At 34.5% G+C, this 24,250-nt stretch overlaps 1 protein-coding gene across 1 annotated transcript; it reads right to left on the reverse strand.

Moving 5' to 3' along the window:
* Nucleotides 1-5,187: 5,187 nt before the first annotated feature.
* Ctsk1 (Cathepsin K1) lies at nucleotides 5,188-23,632 on the reverse strand. The gene is made up of 15 exons (XM_026644199.2): nucleotides 23,462-23,632; nucleotides 23,262-23,349; nucleotides 20,016-20,121; nucleotides 18,881-19,004; nucleotides 18,393-18,528; nucleotides 16,274-16,389; nucleotides 15,053-15,167; nucleotides 13,682-13,762; nucleotides 12,495-12,619; nucleotides 12,120-12,221; nucleotides 9,449-9,575; nucleotides 8,680-8,785; nucleotides 7,910-7,999; nucleotides 7,015-7,112; nucleotides 5,188-6,322 (listed from the first exon to the last, which is right to left on the reverse strand). Exons 1-15 carry the CDS (start codon nucleotides 23,520-23,522, stop codon nucleotides 6,136-6,138), a joined length of 1,662 nt encoding a protein of 553 aa, XP_026499984.2. The 5' UTR covers nucleotides 23,523-23,632; the 3' UTR covers nucleotides 5,188-6,135.
* Between the last annotated feature and the right edge of the window lie 618 nt (nucleotides 23,633-24,250).

Consider the following 24,250-nt stretch of genomic DNA (forward strand, 5'->3'; position numbering starts at 1 on the left):
CACAAGAGCCTATGTGCCCGTCAACTATAAATAGATATCACTTATAGATAGTATAAGTCATACGACCGACTACGACCTGAGCCGAGGTGCGATCTGATAGTACACACCCTCAGGATGGACGTCACACGGAGTCGAGAATGGTCAAAGGCGGTGTCTAGGATTAGCCCGCACGCCCGGCGACACAGTAGGATCAACAGCATTACAAAAATAAACCGCATCAGTTCTAACCACTGAACCATTTCAACCTCTATAAATAGTAAACAAAAACCAGCGCATCTGACGGTCTCAAAATTCATAATTTATTCCATCATCACAAAACTGTAACGCGTTTTCACATAAAATATTTATTTTTATTTTCGATAAAGAGGCCAAAGAAATAGTTTTGATTTTTTTATGTTTATTTTATATCAGCACGTGTCTCACGGAAAATATGGAATTGAACGGATCCTTTTACGGCTCCCGACGCTAAAAGATCAGTGTTGTAAGTTTTACGTGTATTTCTGTGTCTGTCTGTGGCTTCGTAGCACCTAACCAAAGACCCGCTTTTGTTTTAGTTTTTTAAGATGTATTTCTTGAGGCGCTTTATGTAAAAATGATGGGGGTGTACTTCTAATGGTGACATAAAAAACATCATTCATTCTTTTCAACTCTTTGAAGATCATCAGCTGTTTTCTAGATCTTGAAGGGATATGACCAATTCTACTGGTCTGTTTGGTATAAAATTTAACGTCCTGTAACTTCAATGATATTACAATAACATTCTAAATCAAATCTGATGATGCAGCATTATCTGGAATCGATAGTATACCTTACTCCGTACAGAAATATATACTTTTTAAGAAGTTCTTCTGAATCCGACTTTCTATAATTTTTTGAAATTATACTTTTATGGGCATTTTATGAAAAAAACTGATAAGAGCATTTATACTATAAAATATATATAATTTATTATAAATAATAATTATTATTTTATGTGTGCAATCGAAAACCATTTTTAATTACGTCGAAAAATTAATTGTTCTCACGCGCGTACTTCGCACTCGCACTTTTTCTTTAGTTTTAAATTTTATTATGTGTAAAACAACGCCCTTAAACCTTAATTAGGTCGGTGTCCAATCCTAAAACTAGGCATCAGCACAATATATAGTGCAGAAGTGAGTTTTCAAGCAAGTACATTCACATAATCCGATGGGTTGGAAATCCGTCACGAAGTTAGGCGCAGAGCCAACCGTTTAGGTGCAGTGTAACATTGTTAACTTTCACGCCAGTATAATTTCAGGTACAACTTTTAAAAAACATCTATAATTAACTGATTGTCAAAATAAAAAGTCCTCCAAGTAGTTTGAGAAATATCCTATTGGTGCGCTAGAATTTTTTTTCGCCGTCGTACTTGATTTAGTTATTATCTCTCCACAGATTTTTTGTCAGAACCCTGTCCGTTGTCTACCAGGAGATACTGTTTGATAATGAGGAGATTTAATGCCGACTGGATGACATTTTCTCCTTTATTTATTACTTTCTTAATTCAATGAAATGATTAATATTTATCTTCTGTATGATGATACAGAAGATGAATTTTGAAGAAGATGAATTTACCATCGTAAAGATAAATCTATCATCAACAGAAATATGCAACAGCATGTATCTGACTAAATTATGCCCTCGATTGAGGGTCAAAAATACAGCGTTAGGTCTAGACGGGCCCAGGGCGTGTTTTATGCGACGCCATGGAACACCTAGATGTTAAACTTCGGAAAGTGTTTGATGAGTGTATTTCCAGCGAACAGTTCCTGAAGCCACGGAAGGTTAGTCATGTTGCCAAATGAAGACAAATGCCATCCACTGGACTCGTCTTTGGCATACGTACTAAATGAGACGAGCAAGCAGGTTGGGCAACTCAGAGGCTCAATACGAATTCAAGGCGAGTCGATCAACTGCCACGCTCTGAAATCCCTGAAGACCCGAACCACGGAGTTTAACCAAGTAAGTTTAAAAATGACAGAAATTTTTACAAAACCCAATTACTTTCAGTACGACCCTAAGTTCAAACATCATGAACCGCAAGCCATGTAGCCAAGCCAAACACTAAAATAAATTGGCTTCATTTATCAATAACAAAATACACTAATAATAAAAACTATATTTTGATTTACAAAGTCAGTTCGAATATCTATTAAAAAAACAATTATACGCTTGGTTAAACATTGTTAATGAAACAGAAGAATTTATAAAACTTATTTCAAAACTATGTTCGTACAAAAACGATGGCAAAAATAGACGTAAATATAATTTTAATATTATTCTACGTAATCAATAAATCACACGGTTTCAGTTTAAAAGCGAATAATTTCCTAGACCGATCATCAGCGCCTGACGGAAATGAAAGAGCCTTCAAAGATACTAACAGTTACAAAACAAGAGCGAATACTCACCACAACGAAGATCATAAACAAAATATTCAAAAGCGTGAACGGATTTTGAATAAGTACTACAACAAGATATTAGTTAAAAGAATAATTCCTCATGGCATGAAACCATCTGGTATCGAATACGATAATAAATTTAAAACTTATTACCAACCATTAATTAGGATACACAAACAAAAACAAAACGAATATTTAAAAGCTAATAATGATAACGAAATTGCTTTGATCACATCAAACACTCCTAAATTGAAACATTTTAAGCTAAAGGAAATCAAAGATGATAAAGACAGTGACTTATTATTGCCATTCAAATTATCAAAGAATAAAATAACAGGCAACGAATTTGAGGTTATAAAAAACCTTGAAGATATAATTAAAAGCATTGAGTCTAGAACGCAGAGACTACAAGCATACGATAAAGTTATCAAACTACTTAAAAAAATTTTAAGAAGTCCACAGTTTGAAAAATCTGGTGAGGTCAATGATCCTTTTGCTCCTGGTAAAGTTTTGTCTGTAGATGGAGAAACGGTTACAGATAAAAACAAAGTTTGGATACCGCATTACCCGCCATGGAATTATTGGACGGTAGGTAATCACTACATAGTATAAAACAAAGTCGCTTACCGCTGTCTGTCTGTAACTTTGTATGCTTAGATCTTTAAAATTATACAACGGATTTCGATGCGGTTTCTTTTAAATAGATAGAGTGATTCAAGAAGAAGGTTTTTATGTATAATACATGCACAATATAGTAGAAAAACACAGATAATTTTAGACATTTGTAATGTGATATCGTAAATAAACACTTTTTTTGGGATTATATATTTACAATGGCAAACGCTGTCTTCACCTTAAGAGATAGATCAAAATAATGTACTACAGTATTGTATGCCTTAAAAAGGTGTACATAAAAGTCAAGGATGGTATATGTCTATCTTTTAGGGATAACCAACAATAACTATTTGTTATCCTTTATTTTGTACGAGAAATAATGGCTTATTTACGAAGCGATTTTAGGCAATACAGCATAAATCCTTATCTAATTGTACTTAAATACATTTGGCATCTAACATAGATCAAGATGGCCCTTTACAGCATATAATTTAAATGTATATTTTTGAAGATATTACAGATTTAAAATGCAGCGGTTTGTATTGTCTAATGAATGCTTTAATGGCATACCGTCTTAATGTAGTACTAGTTAGAAAGGGGTAAAGTATCCTCGAGATATGGCTTGTCTAGGGGCCCGACATTCTTAATCCGACCATGCACTACTGTGCATTTCCTTCATTCATTCTTCTTTAAACCAATTTTATGTTTTTTTTTTCTAGTATAAAAAGAACCTTCACCAAGACGTATGTCCCGGAGATCAAGTGAAACTTGGAAATATTTGTATATGGACTCCACCACACTGACAAGTCTTATCCACAATCTTATCTAAAATGTCATCTTATCTAAATAGACAATATAAATTATATTGTCTATTTAGAAAAATAATACTTATAAAATTTAAACATCAAATAAATACATCGTAAAAATATTACATTTTTTTTTTATTTTATTCCGTTAATGTTGTTTTTTAAACTGTGTATTATTTTTAATTTGATATAGTTTTATTGAACCTATATAACTTCTTATCGCATTATTGTAGTAATTATAGTATTCGTGGTAAAAAAATCGAATACATATTTTATCTACACAATATCTTAGTAGTTTATACGCGCCATTGTAAAAACCCCGTTGTAAAAAAATTGTTCTCCCGAGTTTCAACGAGACCCCGCTGTACTGGAGACATTATGTTGGACTTATGTACATACTCCATTCCACCCATAACAGGAAAAAACCAAATAAACAACATTTGACAGCAAATCGACGCGATGTCATTGGTCGATAGACCTTGAATAATCTATTATATTCACTATGGATTCGCGAAAAAATGACGTTTTGAACGTCAACGAAACTCGTCGAAATTTTGGAGGTAAACATTAAACTTTAAATAAGTTTAAGTACATATTATTTATATAATAAGTATATTTATGTAGGTAGTTTTATTATTTTATATCTTAGTTGGTGTTTGTGTTGATATATTGTGATGTCCTATTTGTTTTAGATCGTGCTACTGGTCATTTGGCAGAACGAAAAAGTGCTGTTTTAAGCAACCACGTGTATTTTTCAACCCTGACACTGGCAGAATTGTCAACCTATTGACAGAAGCCATGAACATAATAAATAATAATAATAATAATTTTGGAAGTAAAATTTAATTGGAAATAAGTAGTTAAGTGTAATAGTGTTGTATTATAAATAAAGATATATTAATCATAAACATAAGTAGTGTACAGTATACGTAGCTGAGTTATTAGCAAATCGCACGAAATTCATAAATGTATGGTTTGTATCTTTTTTTCTACTTCCATTGGAATAAGCTATCCGTAGAATTCACTCTACCTTCGCTCACAAATAGGACCAATCGGATACTACATAACAGACACCAAGCACTAAAGCATCGAATTTTCCAGCATAACCGAGGCATAGACACAAGACAGTACTAGTCAATGTTTTAATAATAGATATAAGATCATTTTGTTTGCCCTACTGGAAACAAAATTAAAAAAAAAACACAAAATTATTCAAATATTATTATTTAAATAATACAAAAATTATAAAAGCCATCGATAATGACAACTAACTCAGATGTGACATTTCATTCTAAATTTAAAAATCTTCTGCAACGATCCTCTGATAATCCGATATGTTTATAAAAAAAAAAATTACCTTAATTTAATGATAGCATTTCTAGAGAGCATAATTGCAACACAGCCTATATTCCTAGCATATATTAAGCATTCAATGAGATTCCATACCTCTTTATGAAACATTTTATAGATATCAATAACTGGATACAATATATAAAAAAAATTAACTCACTAATTGGTATTCTATTTCATATATAAATATATTCAGATATCAGTCGCTATGTTAACTTTTATTATCTGTCATGTCAGCGGCTTGACCAACATTGTATCGATTTAAAAAAAAAAAACAAATCCTATACCAATTATGTTACACTGACATGGCGTTACATGTGACGTCCATATTAATTAACACCAAATTTCGGGCGTGCTATGCATTATTAAATCGTTTTAATAATAAATTGTTCCTTATTATACAGACATATTCCATACTAAAAAGATTTAAAAGTTAAAACCATTTTCATAGTGACTGTACCTGTTACAAATGAATTTTCTTTAATAAATATGCACAATTCGATCCAATTATCCAAGGCCGGACCGTAAGTTTCACACTACTTAGGGGGCCCTCGGCTAACACTACTTAGGGGCCCACCTAAGACATATCTGAACGTAGACACAGGTTACATCGCACATCGAATGGTATAGGAATGTATAAGAAATTAATAAAGAAAAAAATCACTTAACAATAATATAACGGTTGCATATCATTTTTAAAAGAGATCTTCTTAATTTAAATTGCTCTTAAGTCTTTCTTAAAAACCAACGACTTTCTTTTAAAAATCTTGCTTAGGGAGTGACAGTTAAACGCTGTCTCTTTCTAACGAATATCAAACCAATGTTGCCCGATAGAGACAAAACAGTATTTAACTGATCACACGCTAATAAATCTTCAAGACCGCATCGTTAATATAGCTTAGCATAATATACATAAAAAAATAATCTCTTAGTACTTCGATCTACATTAGGACGTAAGTGGGCGCGGCTTGGACGCCACAGTTGTCATCTTTAATCGCCATGAGGACGTAGCCGTCGTTACCCCAGAGATTCGACCAGGAATTCTTAATCAGCCAATACTTCTGCCCGTTGAGGACTCCGAAGCCGACGGCCAAGACGGCGTGATCTAATTGATCTACTTCATTTTTACTGAAATGGAAAAGAAAACAATATTGTATAAAGGTAACATGAGCCGCGGTTTCGCCCGCAAACACATCAAAAATATATTAATACGTTTCCAGAGCGGGACGCCACCGCCAAAGACACATTTACAGCACCTACGTAATTTATGTGCAGTGTGTGAAAACGCGTCCATATGAAGGTAAAGTAGGGGAGGGACTTGAACATATTTGGAATCAATTATTTTCTGAAGTAGAATTAACCAATGAAAACTTCTATATGGATCTTTATTTTCCTGCAAAAAAATATGTCCCCCAAATTTTGGCAAAATACAAACTGTTCTGTCGAGTCTCAATAACAGCCCTAAATATGCAAGTCGGATGCGTGTCTCTTGTCTCGGTGAACACGTAAAGCTGTTGGTCTTGCGAGTGAACATTTCCGATCGTGTCGATTCCGATCTGTCGTCAAATCGGATTATGAGTGTAGAGAAAGATGGGACCTGTGTTTGCGCACAGGGTGTGCACTTATGTCCCCCATAGTTGGCTGGTCTCCCTTGAGCCTAGCCGCCGTGACCGAAATCGGTCAGGACAATTAATAATAAAACCAGTCATAACATCTTGGATGGTTAAACAAGCAGTCATCGCTTAAGATGCTCGTGTGCTGCTCTCTAAGGTATCTTGGTCTATTCCATAATATTTAATATAATATACAACGCGTCATACCATTTAGGTTCGTAGTAGACTCCATTGGAATAGAAACTGAAAGTCTTGTGAGAAGCGTCGATGGCTACTGATATCGGTCCATGCTTGAAAATCGCCAACTACAAAATATAAAAATAAATTACTATATTTTTAAATTACATTACATTAACACATTACGTACATCACATTCACTTGGTGGTAGGGCTTTGTGCAAGCCCGTCTGGGTAGGTACCACCCACTCATCAGATATTCTACCGCCAAATAACAGTACACTGTATTGTCGTGTTCCGGTTAGAAGGGTGAGTGAGCCAGTGTAATCACAGGCACAAGGGACATAACATCTTAGTTCCCAAGGTTGGTGGAGCATAGGTGATGTAAGGAATGGTTAATATTTCTTACAGCCCCTTTGTCTATGGGCGGTGGTGACCACTTACCATCAGGTGGCCCATATGCTCGTCCGCCAACCAATGCCATAAAAAAAAAATTAATAATAATATCCCACTGCTGGGCTAAGGCCTCCTCTCCCTTTTAGGAGAAGGATTGAAGCATATGCGGGTTGGTGAAATACACATGTGGCAGAACTTCATAGAAATTAGACACATGCAGGTTTCCTCACGATGTTTTACTTCACCGCCGAGCACGAGATGAATTATAAACACAAAATAAGCGCATGAAAATTCAGCGGTGCCTGCCTGGGTTTGAACCCGAAATCATCGGTTAAAATGCACGCGTTCCAACCACTGGGCCGTCTCGTTAAACTTTTTAAATTAATTTACATTAAATATTACAATTATGTTTATCGCTGATCGCGGCACGTGCGCGAGAATGCGTTGTTAATTTAATTTAATGTAAATTCCTACGCGTGTGACACAGACAATGTATACCGGTCAACGAATTGTTTGCAATTCAATCTGACCTTTAGAGCGTTCTCATTCTTGGCGGTGACGTTGACCCAGCCCTTGATGGACGTCACGAGGGTCACGTTGTCGATGTGACAGTAGCCGTCCTGTTGGATGATAAATCAAAATCAAAACTCGGAATTGCGATTCAACCGGATACTCTGCTAGCATTTAGCGGTCAAGACTTATACGGTGAATATTTTTAATTCATATTTGTATATATTTAAGGAATCAATGTTAATAATTCTTATGTAAATAAATAAATGTGTTATGACAAAAAAAATAACCATTATATTGTATATTCAAGTAGGCTCATAAACGGACTTTTGAATAGTTATAATAAATAAATATTGGACAACATCACATACATTACTCTGATCCCAATGTAAGTAGCTAAAGCTCTTGTGTTATGGAAAATCAGAAGTAACGACGGTACCACAAACACCCAGACCCAAGACAACACAGAAAACTAAAGAACTTTTTCTACATCGACTCGGCCGGGAATCGAACCCGGGACCTCGGAGTGGTGTACCCATGAAAACCGGTGTACACACTACTCGACCACGGAGGTCGTCAAACTAGTGTTATATTCGTGTTGAATTAAATTTAAAGCTACCACCACGTCGTCCCCACTCCTAACACAGGCTTTAAACTCATTTGGAGAGTAAATAATAAATAAGTAATTCCTTATAATGGGGTATTGACACTATTATAAAAAAAAAAAAGATTTAACAGCGAGTTTTATGTTGATGTTAGAATAATTAAAGTTTAATTATTAAACGGTTACCTGTCCCAAATAACCGCCATAGTCTTCCTCAGTGGGCAGACCGTGTTTCATGATCCACTGGTACGCTCTGAAATCTTCTCCGCCATCACAGCCATTGTTCCCAAAACTGAAAAAATGTTACATATTTTAGTACCGTGTTACAAAATCGGTGTGTTTGTAGACAATAGCCAATAGTTGGCAGCCAATATATTGGCTTATACGGTTGCTTGTGCTTGTGAACACGCCGCTAATATATTGCTTAAAAAACGCTGTCATAGTGAGGCAGCGTCATACAAATAATTGATTATAGGGCTTTATGAAAGGGTACCATCCAATTCATTAGATATTCTACCGCCGAATCGCAATAGTTCTCATACAATTGTCAGTATCTAAGTTTGCTTCGGTTGAAATTGGACATAAAATAGTTTATGTATCTCGAAAGTACAATCACATATTCTACAGATAAATATAAATATTTGGTATTGTTGTGTTCCTATTTTAAGGGTAAGTGAGTTAATTTAAATACAAAAGTCATAACATTTTAATTCCTAGAATCGGTTGAGCATTGAAAATGAAGTGATGGTTAATAATTCTTGCAGTACCAATGTGTCTATGGCAGTTCTGACAGCCTATCAACAAGTTGACTTGATGATAGTTCGTATAACTGGAAATTAATCTAATAGTTTGTATAACTTCGGAGTATTCAAACTGCAAAGTAAATTTTTGTTTATCAAAAGTCTATCCTGTCTGAAATGAAGACAAAAGATTGCGTGATAATAAGGTAAGTTACCCCCAGGAGCAGTCGACGAGCGCCTGCTGACTGAGCCGCACGAGATGTCCACCGTTGTGCAGGAACAGAGCACCCTCCACAGCCCCCACCGTGCCGAACGACCAACACGAGCCGCACACCGACTGGTCTAAGACATCAGATTCGAGTGGTCAGTGATCGGACAACTTAGATTTATTTATGTTAGGAATATATCATGTTAGTAAAAATTAGTAAAATAGTCATTGCCTCTAATTATAGAGTCTATGTCGGAAGACTCTGAAGTAATCAGTTAATAGTGCCAAGAGTTGTGGGTTGGGACGTATAGTGATTTCTTTACCCCTGAAAACGTGTATGCAATATTACACTATGCTCAGTTGACGAGTTACGACGTCGAAGCATAACAAACAAACAAATAAACGAAATCACAACCACAATTTTAAAATTAACTAATAAGACACAATACTACAATAACAAACCATCAAGAGAACACACTAAAGAGTGTCATTATAAATTTTGAGACAGGTTAGTTATATGCGGATACACTTGTAGCAAGACCGTCATCGTAACTACCATCATCACTATCACTTTCACTATTATATTTCATTACCATCTCGATCAGCATCATAATCCTCGTCATCATCATCATCATTACCATCATTATCATCATAATCGTCATCATATCATCATCATAATTATCATCATCATCATAATTATCGTCATCATCATCATTACCATCATAATCGTTATCATATCACCATCATCATCATTATCATCATAATCGTCATCATATCATCATCATCATAATTATCATCATCATAATTATCGTCATCATCATCATTACTATCATTATCGTTATCATATCACCATCATCATCATTAGCATCATAATCGTCATCATATCATCATCATCATCATTATCATCATTATCATCATAATCGTCATCATATCATCATCATAATTATCATCATCATCATAATTATCGTCATCATCATCATTACCATCATAATCGTTATCATATCACCATCATCATCATTATCATCATAATCGTCATCATATCATCATCATCATAATTATCGTCATCATCATCATTACCATCATAATCGTTATCATATCACCATCATCATCATTATCATCATTATCATCATAATCGTCATCATATCATCATCATCATAATTATCATCATCATCATAATTATCGTCATCATCATCATTACCATCATAATCGTTATCATATCACCATCATCATCATTATCATCATAATCGTCATCATATCATCATCATCATAATTATCATCATCATCATAATTATCGTCATCATCATCATTACCATCATAATCGTTATCATATCACCATCATCATCATTACCATCATAATCGTTATCATATCACCATCATCATCATTATCATCATAATCGTCATCATATCATCATCATCATAATTATCATCATCATCATCATTATCATCATAATCGTTATCATATCACCATCATCATCATTATCATCATTATCATCATAATCGTCATCATATCATCATCATCATAATTATCATCATCATCATCATTACCATCATAATCGTTATCATATCACCATCATCATCATTATCATCATAATCGTCATCATATCATCATCATCATAATTATCATCATCATCATAATTATCGTCATCATCATCATTACCATCATAATCGTTATCATATCACCATCATCATCATTATCATCATAATCGTCATCATATCATCATCATCATAATTATCATCATCATCATAATTATCGTCATCATCATCATTACCATCATAATCGTTATCATATCACCATCATCATCATTACCATCATAATCGTTATCATATCATCATCATCATCATTATCATCATAATCGTTATCATATCACCATCATCATCATTACCATCATAATCGTTATCATATCATCATCATCATCATTATCATCATAATCGTTATCATATCACCATCATCATCATTATCATCATTATCATCATAATCGTCATCATATCATCATCATCATAATTATCATCATCATCATCATTACCATCATAATCGTTATCATATCACCATCATCATCATTATCATCATAATCGTCATCATATCATCATCATCATAATTATCATCATCATCATAATTATCGTCATCATCATCATTACCATCATAATCGTTATCATATCACCATCATCATCATTATCATCATAATCGTCATCATATCATCATCATAATTATCATCATCATCATAATTATCGTCATCATCATCATTACCATCATAATCGTTATCATATCACCATCATCATCATTATCATCATAATCGTCATCATATCATCATCATCATAATTATCATCATCATCATAATTATCGTCATCATCATAATTATCGTCATCATTACCATCACAATCGTCATCACCATAGCCGTCCTATATAACATCATCGTCATTACAACCGCTATCGATATCATAATCATCATCACCAGTATAATCATCTTTATCACCATCACAATCGTCATCATAATCATCGTCACATTCGCGACCGACATTAAAATCATCATCATCATCATCATCAACATTAAACTAATTGTTACTCACAGACTTTTTTTAATAGAAATATTTAAGCTCACGAATGATCTTTTGGTAATTATAAACAGAAGGATCATCAAGGAAGGATTTCATAATGAAATATTATTTTTACAAAATCTTACCTTTAACGGGGGTAACAGCACCGAACAGCCTCCAATCCATCTCTGGAGGTAACTTAGAGCTCATCTCCTCCAACTCAGCATTTCCGTAGGGGAAGGGTAGACCTAGACACGAGATATTGATAGAGTAATAATTAATTATCAAAAAACTAACGTTAAATATTTTATAAGTATTCATTAATTAAGATTCTCGATCAGATAAGTTGAAAAGTTTGATAAATCATTTCGATTCCGAGCCGGTGGCAGAATTACTCGAAGGAGCCTTCTCGAATAAATTATATTTAAATTTTGATTTTTAAAGGCAGCTGTCGCTCTAAATTGGCACCCAATTCAGCTGACCGCATTCGGCGGCGGGCGGTCCGCCGGGGCGCCACTCACCGAGCGCGTTGGGGCCGGAGTAGCGGCGGCCGCGCAGCGCCGCCAGCTCGTCGTCGGAGCGGTCGGCGAGGTGGTTGACGGACACCGTGAAGCCGCGCCGCGCGCGGTTGGTGGAGTGGATGAACCTGCGGGTCAACACGTCGCAATGAGCGCCACCGAGAGGGGCCGGGGCTAACCGCCTCGGTGCACCACTAGTTTTGCTTGTTTTTTTTCTGACATAACCTTCACCAGATGCCTGCGCTGGCAGATGATATTCCGCCACGACATACTCACGACTCTCGACGAAGCGACTGGGTTGAGTAACGTCGAAAAAATCCCCTCAAGAAGGAAAAAGATACCCTTGCACTTGGCACATTTATAGGCTGTTTTAGCATTCATACCGAACCTGACTCCGGCGCATTGGGCATTACCATTATTATTTCAGTAAAAAATAAGATTCATAATCTTTTTTAGAGACTCAGCTCTATTGTCAAATTTGGACTCTTAACATATAACTATTAGTGATCTTAAAACAGTGCTAGCTGTAAGACATTTCAATGGAATTTAACATAAAAAACCAACGGTTACTACAATAATGTCTGATCTTTAACCACTTGAATTCCATCTGTCAAAAATAAACTTTAAAAAAGTATTTGTTATAACACTAGGAATGAAGTTAAACAGCCTTAGATTTATATAGTCCATGCGATTAATTCTGCAATATAATATACGAGCCGAGATGGCCCAGTGGTTAGAACGCGTGCATCTTAACCGATGATTTCGGGTTCAAACCCAGGCAGGCACCGCTGAATTTTCATGTGTTTAATTTGTGTTTATAATTCATCTCGTGCTCGGCGGTGAAGGAAAACATCGTGAGGAAACCTGCATGTGTCTAATTTCAACGAAATTCTGCCACATGTGTATTCCGTCAACCCGCATTGGAGCAGCGTGGTGGAATATGCTCCAAACCTTCTCATAAAAGGGAGAGGAGGCCTTTAGCCCAGCAGTGGGAAATTTACAGGCTGCTAATGCTAAAAAAAAATATACTAGTCGTCACCTAAGGCTTCGCTTGTATTTTAAGAGTTAGTCATAAAGTAGACTGCTAATTGCATCATACCAGATCACATTTGGTTCCGTAGCTCGGCCGTGAAAGAGCAACAGACGGATAGTTACTTTCGCATTTATGATATAAGTATAGATATTTGTACCTGAGATTCTGTCTGAAGGTGTTTATTCTGGTAGTGTGTTCAATTTCAGACGCGTATTGCTTATTGTGCTTCATCTTGAATCTGTAAAATAAATATCAGAATATTAAACGAAAAAAAAGTTTGTGCTACACCCAGTCAGTCCGAAATTGTTTTCGTTATATATTATGTATTAAATAAGATAAAATAAAATAAATCAAAAATATTTGAAAATAATTAAATGACAAGAAATATAATACGTATTAAGAATTTTGTGTTAATTAAAATAATTTTATATTGAACCAAATATAACACAAGGATAAAAAGAGACGGAGAGAGAGAACGAGAGGAAAAGGTTGCTTGGAGGGAAAACGCTTTTTTATAAGGATCGAGTTCACTCTACTGTTGTTGCAGTAAGAACTCAGTTCCTGTTCAGGATTTGTTCGATTCCAATGCCTTCACAAAATATTTAACATGTTGCACATTGGCTTCACTAGATGGCGTTGGGATCGAATTAAATCGCGATGATGTTTTGTTCTCGGAAAAGTAGATAGTTAATTTAGTTTTAATAAAATTTGTCTTGTTCTGAAGTACGGTGTTTAAATATCCTAAGTTATACTGAGTTCGAGATATTTTCGTACGGAATTAGTACAGTTCCAAAAAAGCTCGTGCCGATATTTCTTAAATATATACCTCTCTGTCTCCCCCTCTGTCCGTCGTATCTTTGCTCTATCTCATGTTATTAAATGTGCCTAAACATTTAACATCGATTCTCGTCGTATAATCGTATGTACTCGTATGTACAACGAATCACCGCATACGAAATGACAACTGTTTTGGAATCATACGACTACACAATGAAAAATCATTTCGTTCCTATTAAAAACGTTTCGTATACTTCGAAAACATAATATAATTTTCGTGAAAACTTTAGACAACTTACTGATCGAAACTCGAAAACTTTATAATTTTTATTTTTTTTAATAATAAAGTAAAGATAGATAAAGTATTATAAAGTATTATAAGATAAAGTAGGTAGGCACTGGTAAGTCTAACGACAATGCACCTCTATCTCTGGAAACTGAGATGTTATGTCCCTTGCCCCTTTTGTATCTGGATTGAGTATTGCTGTTGGCCCTACTGGCCTTTACAGCGTCACCGAACGTTGCGGCGAGTGTTAAGACTCTGCCTTAGGGTGAACCCTTTTGGGCTCGAGAGTGACGTTCGTCCTGAGGGTGTCTCCTATGAGATCGGACCTCGTCTCAGAACGTAGTCGGTGAGGGCTTGCCCCTGTTTTGCGGTAGATTATATGCTAGGTGGCACCTACCTTAAGTGAAAGATGTACAATAACGATTCGTTAAATATAATAACTGGGCATTAATATACGGCTCCTACCTCTCGAACTCATCAGCGACGTGAGCGTCATGTACAGGATGAACGAACTCCTTCATCGGGTTGAAGGTGGCAAAGTGGCGGGAGCCGGGCCCGGGGAACGAAGTGCATTGAAAACCTTTAATAAAAACAAATAGTTAACATAACTAATAAAACAATAAAACCCACACATCGTAGTAATGGATTATATGTCTGATGGTTGCCTAATAATTCCAACTACAGGAGGAATTAACGTTGATTTGGAAGTGACGCGATATCATTGGTTGCTGGACAAACGCCTCCTCTCCCTTTTGAGACGTCCATAGTCCACCACGCTTTTCCAACGCGGCTTGTTGAAAATCTTAAATATTCTGCGTTATTTGTATTGAACTCTATTCGCGAAAAAAATACTTTTTGAAACATTGCAAGTCATATTAAATTTGAAGTATGTAGTTAAGTTTATTAATGTTGTGTTATAAAATAATGACACATTAATCAAGATCTCATTAATATATATATAATGTAAGTAATATCACAGATCTACAAGCAATTGCGCTTAGTCGTAGGGCTTTGTGCGAGCCCAACTGGGTGTGTCACCAGCAAGTGCAACCACAGGCACAAAGAACATAACATCTAGATCCCAAGGTTGGTGATATGAGAAATGACTAATATTTCTTACATTACGCAGTGGCGACCACACTTACCATCAGGCGGCTCGTTTGCCAGTCCACCACACGACAAAAAATATGTAAATATGAAATTTGGTCATCTCTACCCCTCCTGTCATTTAAACGGATTGACATACATATCATTGTAGCATCAAATCAGACCAATTTATAATTAATTTTTTTAGATGTTATAATGTTTTTGTCCAGCAGTAGACGACGAAGACTTTATAAAAAAAAAAATATTTAGCTTAATTAATTTCCGAACGTCACTTCGACATCGACATCAGTATAAATAGTATCGATATATTACGCCAAGCATCCGAAGGTAACAACACTGTTCCTCACATATGTATATATATATACCAAACAGTCTTGTACTTGTAAATATATAAAACTTTTCGTTGTGTTATGCAAAAAAGTATCCTATCATAAATTCAAACTTGCTTCATACCGAATTTCATCAATATCGGTTCAGGTATTTAGCAGTGCAAAACGTAACAGGCAGACAGATACTTTATCATTTAAAACACAAGTTGTAAATATTAAGATACCTACGGCATCATGAAAAACAACGCACCTGAGTCCACGTGGAACACGTCCTGGTCGATATCATTCACATCGTAATCGCTGTAGTCGATGTAGTAATGGTCGTAGTGAGAGCCAAGCAGAGAGTTGAAGCCTTTCATTTCGTACCTGTATCAATACATTACAGATATATCGTTATATAATAAATAAATAAATAAATGAATGAATGAATGAATGAAAGGATGGATGAATGAATGAATGAATGAATGAATGAATGAATGAATGAATGAATGAATGAATGAATGAATGAATGAATGAATGAATGAATGAATGAATGAATGAATGAATGAATGAATGAATGAATGAATGAATGAATGAATGAATGAATAAATATTGGACAACATCACATACATCACTCTGATCCCAATGTAAGTAGCTAAAGCACTTGTGTTATGGAAATCAGAAGTAACGACGGCACCACAAACACCCAGACCCAAGACAACATAGAAAACTAATGAACATTTTCTACATCGACTCGGCCGGGGATCGAACCCGGGACCTCGGAGTGGCGTACCCATGAAAACCGGTGTACACACTACACGACCACGGAGGTCGTCATATACATATTTAAATTTCAGTCATACAGGTTAAACTTTAGGATTATTTAAATACACCAATGTCAGCTTCACATAGCAAGTTGCGGACCTCTTTAACTGTTGCCTGATGTATGTATAAATTTTTGCAATGTAAACGTTTAAAATGCTTCTGTTGCCAAATTTAAAAAAAAATGTTGCGAAAGGTTACTGTATATAAAATTAGTGAGTTTATGTGATAGCACACCTTGTGAATGAAACGATCGCCTCCTGGCTATTTCTATTCATATTCAATATATTTATTTAATTAGATTGACAAAAAAAAAGACCCCATGAGTTTCTTTCGCCGGCTCTTCTCAGGTCAGGGTGTTTCCTTTTCCGAACCGGTGGTGTTTAATTTGACTATCAATAAGTAAGTGTAATGCTTCTATATGGAATAAAGGTAATTCAGTTTGAGTATATATCTCCGTAGAATTTTAAATACCTTTAGATTGTAATCTATCTCGCGAGATTGTAAACTGCCGAAATACTGTGAACGGTGATTTAACTCAAAATAAAACGTCAAAAATTTCAATAGTTTATGATATTTCGATTAGGTTGGATTCAGTTACTTTTTATAATTTAGGGGTACATGACAGTCACCTCCTCGTGATGTACCCTGGGCAACGGGGCCGTCTTGAGCTTGCTCATCGGCCACGGCTAAGACTGACGGGAGGGATAACGCGGGGCTGCTCCTGGTACGTCCCTGATCGGCGTCAGGGCGGACCATGTGAGTGGCCTCATTGGCTAGGAGGGAGTGGGAGGGCTCGCTACTCGAGCCTCCCATGTGTTTTACACCGGCGGTCAGCGGCGGAGCCTACCATCTTATCCGCCGAAGGGCGTCAGCTTCGTTGACGCCCTGCCTCCAGTGGCGGGCTCGGTGGAGTTCGCCACATTCCCACGTGGAGGATGAAGGCGCGCGCTAGGCGCGCCTTCCATGAATATTCAGCCGCTGGTGGGGTCGCGGTTGCATGCCCTTGGCGATCCCGTGGCCTCACCACTCGGCAGCATAGTGGAAACCCGAGGATGGTTTTAGTGGGTAGGACAGGGCATTAGCATTAGCGTGCCCTGGCACGGGGCATTAGGCCCCGGTTGAGTCCCACATACCCGTCCCGGTCCCCCGACCGGGCGGCATGCGTAAATGCATTTCCTCCTCGTTAAACAAAAAAAAAAGTTTTTATAATTTAACTTTAATTAACTAAAAGTAACGCGTCAAATTGTAAGCAGTATGTTACGGTTGTATCTTTCGACAGTTCACAATCTCGCGAGATAGCGATCGCCTGTCACAGAGGCTTGGATTTACTTTTTGGCGCGAAGTCTGTGTGCTTCGGACGTACTATTTCTGAGTCATAGAAAAATTGTCATTTAAGTTGGTTATTAATATTAATTTAAAAAAATTAATGTTATTATTGATTTATATTTGTTAGTCTAAAGTCAGATAGTCATTAGCCTATTCTTTTAAAAAGTCAATTTCAGTTCTGGTCGATAAATATGTGTTCTTATTTTTTAATAATTTCATCACTCATTTCTATATCTTACCTGACGGGAATAGCGACGGCTTCTCCCCTCAGACTCTTCCTGAACTTAACCCACATAGTGTATTTGTTGATTTTGTCACCGACCGTCTGAACCATACGCCATTTTGATGTATCAGAATCTTGCATTGTTTCTGAACCTGAGAAATTGTTACATATTATGATAAGTCAATGAAATACTATTTATAATGTTTTGACTCTTAATAATTCTCGTTCTCGTACTGATCACGGACATTGATTTTATCGATTAGCCAACAATGGGTGCGCGTTTATCAGCTCGTGACCACGACAAATGCAGTTAACTCAAAATCATGATCATAGCGGTCCCCATCGACTCAGTCGATTCACCACTGAGCGTGTGATCAAAAATGTTTTATTAATTTTTATTTATAGTAGGTAGACAAATGGACCATCTGATGGTCAGTGGACCACTATATATTGATTTGTCAGTAGAACCAGTGATCAACACCTAACCAGATAACCAACACTCACCAATAAATTTGAAATCGGTCATGTCCGGTAGCACAGATTGTATCTTGATGCTCTCGTCACTGGTTCCGTTGACTTGGAGACATGTTTCATGGTTGAGGACTTTCTCAGTAGTCACTGGTGCTATCTGCAAAAACATTATTTTTATATTTGTTTTTATTTTTTTTATATATAGGCAGTTGTAAAATTTTAGAAGCCTTAGTGTGTTTAATTGGTTTCCCTATATATTACCAAAAAAAAATATTTAATTATTTTTATTAAGGTATTTAATCTAGATATGACAGGTTTAGTAGAATAAAACTTCTTTTTTTTTAGATAAAACATAAGATTTCTGACGTCTCTAGAAGAAAATAGTCTTCAAGATGTCTTATCGATATTTTGTCCTGCTTCCTTTTTTATGGTAAATACAATCGGACCTAATGATATCTGGTCACCAATACCCATATATCGGCGCTGTAAGAAATATTCACCATTCCTTACATCGCCAATGCGCCACCAAACTTGGGAACAGAGATGTCCCCCATGTTATGACTGTAGCAGCCGTAACTCACTCAACCTTCAAACCGGAACACAACAATACTAATAATTGCTGTTTATCTGTAGAATACCTGATCGTACTTTCGAGATACATAAACTATTCTATGTCCAATTTCAACCGAAGTAAACTTAGATACTGACAATTGTATGAGAAAGCGCGGAAAAAGTATTCTCTTTACTTTGAAGTATTTGTAAATACGTCATTGTTGTTAATAAATCTGTATAAATCGCTTAAACAGCGCATAGGTATGTCCCCTTATTGCACTAGCTACCTACGGATAGCCAGCATTCGTAGCATTCTTCGAAAGGGTAGAACATATGTATGTCTAAACATAAAATATCAATCAACATCGTTATACATATGTACAACAGTCGAAAACCATATGAAAATCCGTTTTGTTCGCGTTCAGACAGTTCAGGGGGGGGTCTTATAATTACATTACATACATTACATTAGCAGCCTGTAAATTTTCCACTGCTGGGCTAAGGCCTCCTCTCCTTTGAGGAGTTCGCAAGTTCAAAAACTTGTAACACCTTTTTTGATGTATAATGACTGAACATGACAAGCAATAATATATTTTTTTTTATTAATATCACATACCTTAATAGATGTGCCATATTGCGGATACGTTGACGGGGACATTTGGTAAGTCTTGACCATAGCGCCATAGTAGTCGATACGGGATTTGCCATTTTTACTGTCGAACCTATAACGATGATAAAAAAAATATATATTAAAAAATATAGGTACGTTAAAATGTGGTTGGTTCCTACCTAGACCGGCTTGCAGAAAGCCTTGCCACCGACTACCATTTGACTACTTCAATTTCACATCCAAATTTCCAGTAACAGTTTCATTGACATTCAAAACGAATTATTTACGCAAATCCATAACGAATATCATAGATTACTCAAACTCTCGACCAATGACATCTTGTCAATTACATGTCAAATATTGTTTATTTGGCTTTTGTCCTCTTGTTGGAATAATATAGTTAGTGATCGAAGGTAAAACAAACTACGTAAATAAATTTATCCTTACTAGTACTAGATTAGTCCGGCAAAACAATATTACGTAATATTATAATGACTACCACAACTCGTCAACATGTAAAACCTTTGTAACGTAATAAAAGGCGTCAGTAGACGTCCGACGGTTTTGTAACATCGATATCCATATTAATTTAATTCATTAAGAGTAAAATAATTAAAAACATAGAATTTAGTTAATTAAATAACAACATAACATTAACAGCCTGTAAATTTCCCACTGCTAGGCTAAGGCCTCCTCCCCTTTAAGGAGAAGGTTTGGAGCATGTGTTTTCCTTCACCGCCGAGCACGAGGTGAATTATAAACACAAATTAAGCACATGAAAATTCAGTGGTGTTTGAACCCGCAATCATCGGTTAAGATGCACGCGTTCTACGAAACCTATAACAGTTTGGTTTTGATTTCATTTCATTGTAAACTGCAAGTCACTCATCTACCATTAGCGCTAAAATGATTAAACTTCTTTTAAATATTTTTTTTAATATTAAATATACACAAATTAAATAATGTATACCACATTAGTTCAGTTAGAATTGGAGTATGTCTAAAACAATTTACTTTAATTTTGGTTATGTTTTTCATTTTTTTTCTTATACAGCCGTAGTACCGCTCTAACCGGACAGTAACTTTTTTTCGTTCTCTAAGATTAATTATTTCATAAATTGTAACAATTTAGTAAATTACAATCAAGAATCCTCTTTATTTTTCTGCACATCTACGGCTGGAGCTCTTCAAAATGAGACTATAACCGACTTTTTTATACGCAGCCATCGTCCCACAATCACTGGGACAAAATCGGATTACGCTATTAATATATATGTTTTGCAAGAAAACATTTATATATATTAAAAATAATATATTTCTGATATATGCCTCGATGACCAACTCCAGAGTGACTAGCCAACTATGCAGGACATAATAACTAACAGGTGCACTCTTCATTTCTCATTCAAACAATTCGATAGGACAGCAAATTCGACACGACCTAAGAGACAGGCACAGGCCATGTGTAATAGCGCTTAGATGCATAAGCGCATAAAATACAAAACGTTAGTGGAAAGGAATTGAGGTGGCAAAATTTTACTTTAGGAAAACGAGTTTTATAAATTTACATCTAAGCTTCATTTTCCAAAAGTTTGATATAGGCACTTTAGCTGTTCTTCTCCTCCACTGACAATGAGATACTTATTAATAGTATCATATTATTACTGTTACAAATAAAATTATTTGAAAAAGTTCAATAACCTGACAATACAGTTACAAAAGCAAATATTTACAAATTACAAATAAAAGATTATAATTATATTGTTTAAATTTCAACTCTATTACTTTACTTTAAGAGCTTGATTTGTATATAATACCTCAAAGGATTTAATTTTTATAGATTAAATAGAAAAACACATGTTGATAATGAGGTTGACTAAAGTTAAACAAAATTAATTGTTTAAATAAAATCTAAAAAAATAAATCTCCTTAACATTCAGGTAATTCAAGAACATTCTTTCAAAAACAATTGAACAACTAAGAAATTCAATATGAATGAGTTTCTTTTAAATTATTAAATGAGAAAAAAATAATTTCATTATTTGCCTCATACTTGTGTATTATTTAGCAACAGCAATTTCAATGTGCCTAACATGTATAATAAACTACCAGAGACTTAAGCCGAAACAAAATTTGTGAACAAAAAATGTTTCCATTTTAAATTTAAATTAAAGAATTCTTGCTTAAAAAACAATATACTGTACAAAAATTCTTAACAGACTAAACATAACTACAGCCCTTAAGAAGAAGGAATAGTTATCATAGGTTATTAATTTTTTTTTATTTGATTATTGCATTTAGTTCTTTTATGTTTTAAAATTGCATGACATGCCATGGTGCAATATTATGCTAAAGATTTTATAACAACCAACATTATAAACTACAATCTGCAAAAAAATAATTTAAAAAAAGGAGTTAAATTAATTATATATCTGTGATTGGAACAGGCATTCCAACCCATACTGAACATTAACAAGTTACTAACAATATGGATTAAGCTACAAAGAATACTATTAGATATGATAATATTATAAATTTGTTAACATAAATAAGCAGTTTCACTTTATAAATAGGACAATAAGCATTAATGATTACATATTTGTTTATACAACAATAATTACTTATTATGAACTTGAATGACCTTTGATAACAATTTTCGTATTTTAAATCTGTATTTAAATAATTTCTATGAACAAAGACATAAGCTAATGCTAAACAATAATATTAATTATAAATAACAACTTATCTACAATAAATTTGACCCGTAGATAAAGTTCAAATAATAAGTCCAGATGTGACCTCGTGATGTTCCACATTCTACCTTAAATCTTATAATTAAAAAAAATATATTCCATTATTTTAATCATGCAGATTATATATATTCTATTATACTAATTTCTAACACTTTAAATACAGAAAACTTGCATATTTATATTTATATATGTATATATAGAATAGCTGTATCAATCAATACTTTTTATATAAATTCTGCATACAATTTAAATAACACAATTATACAGTTGAATCAACATTAATTGTTTGTGCTAGATTAATACAAAAGCAATTACATAGAATCAGCATTTTAAGTTATGTATGTATCCTTTAAATATTATTTTTTTAATGATTGAAATTTAATTAACTATTACAATCGAAAGCAGATGTTGGGTTTTTTTTGTAAATTATGGAACTTTTTACTTGTTTCGGGCTGTAAAATTTGTTGCAAATTAAATATAATATTTAAAAAAAACTTACCAAGCGTAAAATGGTTCGTGCAGCTCTGCATAAGGTATATTTAGCAATCCTTTAACGGTATATACGCTGCTCCATTGCGGCGGAGTATCTAAAACAAAAGGATGTTAAAAAATAGCAATTGATGAAAATTTCAAAACATTCTTTTAGTAGTTACGAAGATTTTTTTTTTATTTACTCTAAAAAGCTTCCAAATTATTTACCTTTGTCCACATATCCTAATGTGGAACCGATGAAAATACATAAAAGCGTAAAAACAAACATTCTGAACAAGCGTTCACTTGAACCGCTTTAATCAGAATGACATGATTCAGATGATTGACATATATTTAACAATTGAATATTTTGAATTTTACTGAAGTTTTATTATGCACTGCGAAAATTACTTAAGGTGGAAGTATACTAGTCGCAGTATTCATTTTATTGTTAGAAATAAATTTAATAACATTTTTCTCTAGATCTTATATTAATAGAATAATAAATGTTACAAATTATCGAAATATGAGGATAAATTAAATTATAAAATAACCGATCAAATTATAAATAATCGACATGTTTCAAGGAAAAGTGCCTTACAAAGATATTCGACGGAAACGAAAGATTAATTCTCATCGAAGATCGTGTTTTTTAGATTATAAAAGTAATAATAATAATAATCAGAACTGTATTTTTATTTCATGCCTGCTTTAAATGTACCTAGACATCGATTCTTTCAATTGAAATATTTTAATGGAAAAAATAAGCACACCCAACTGAAAAATAGATGATCCTTACAAAGGAGGTACCTATTGCATTTGTGAAGAAAAAAAAACGACAATATCTTATGAAACTTCTACTCAAATAACAGTGTTCGTCAGAGATGCATAATCTCGTCAGTTGTGTCCAACATATACATATATTTTACAATGATTATTTTGTTACAAAATTTTAAAATTAAACATAGAATTACAACCAAAACGCAAGTGTGTAACTAGACTAAGTAAAATTTTAAT

The sequence above is a fragment of the Vanessa tameamea genome, chromosome 25 (genome assembly GCF_037043105.1).
Source record: "Vanessa tameamea isolate UH-Manoa-2023 chromosome 25, ilVanTame1 primary haplotype, whole genome shotgun sequence".
NCBI lineage: Eukaryota > Metazoa > Arthropoda > Insecta > Lepidoptera > Nymphalidae > Vanessa > Vanessa tameamea.

What these genes read in the sequence shown, in the direction of transcription:
- Ctsk1 (XM_026644199.2), bottom strand. Translation starts at nt 23,522, where the DNA reads ATGTTTGTTTTTACGCTTTTATGTATTTTCATCGGTTCCACATTAGGA. An exon ending in TGCTGTTACCCCCGTTAAAG is followed by an intron (nt 9,576 to 12,119) that starts GTAAGATTTTGT and finishes CTGATGTCTTAG; the next exon opens with ACCAGTCGGTGTGCGGCTCG. An exon ending in AGAATGAGAACGCTCTAAAG is followed by an intron (nt 7,113 to 7,909) that starts GTCAGATTGAAT and finishes TATATTTTGTAG; the next exon opens with TTGGCGATTTTCAAGCATGG.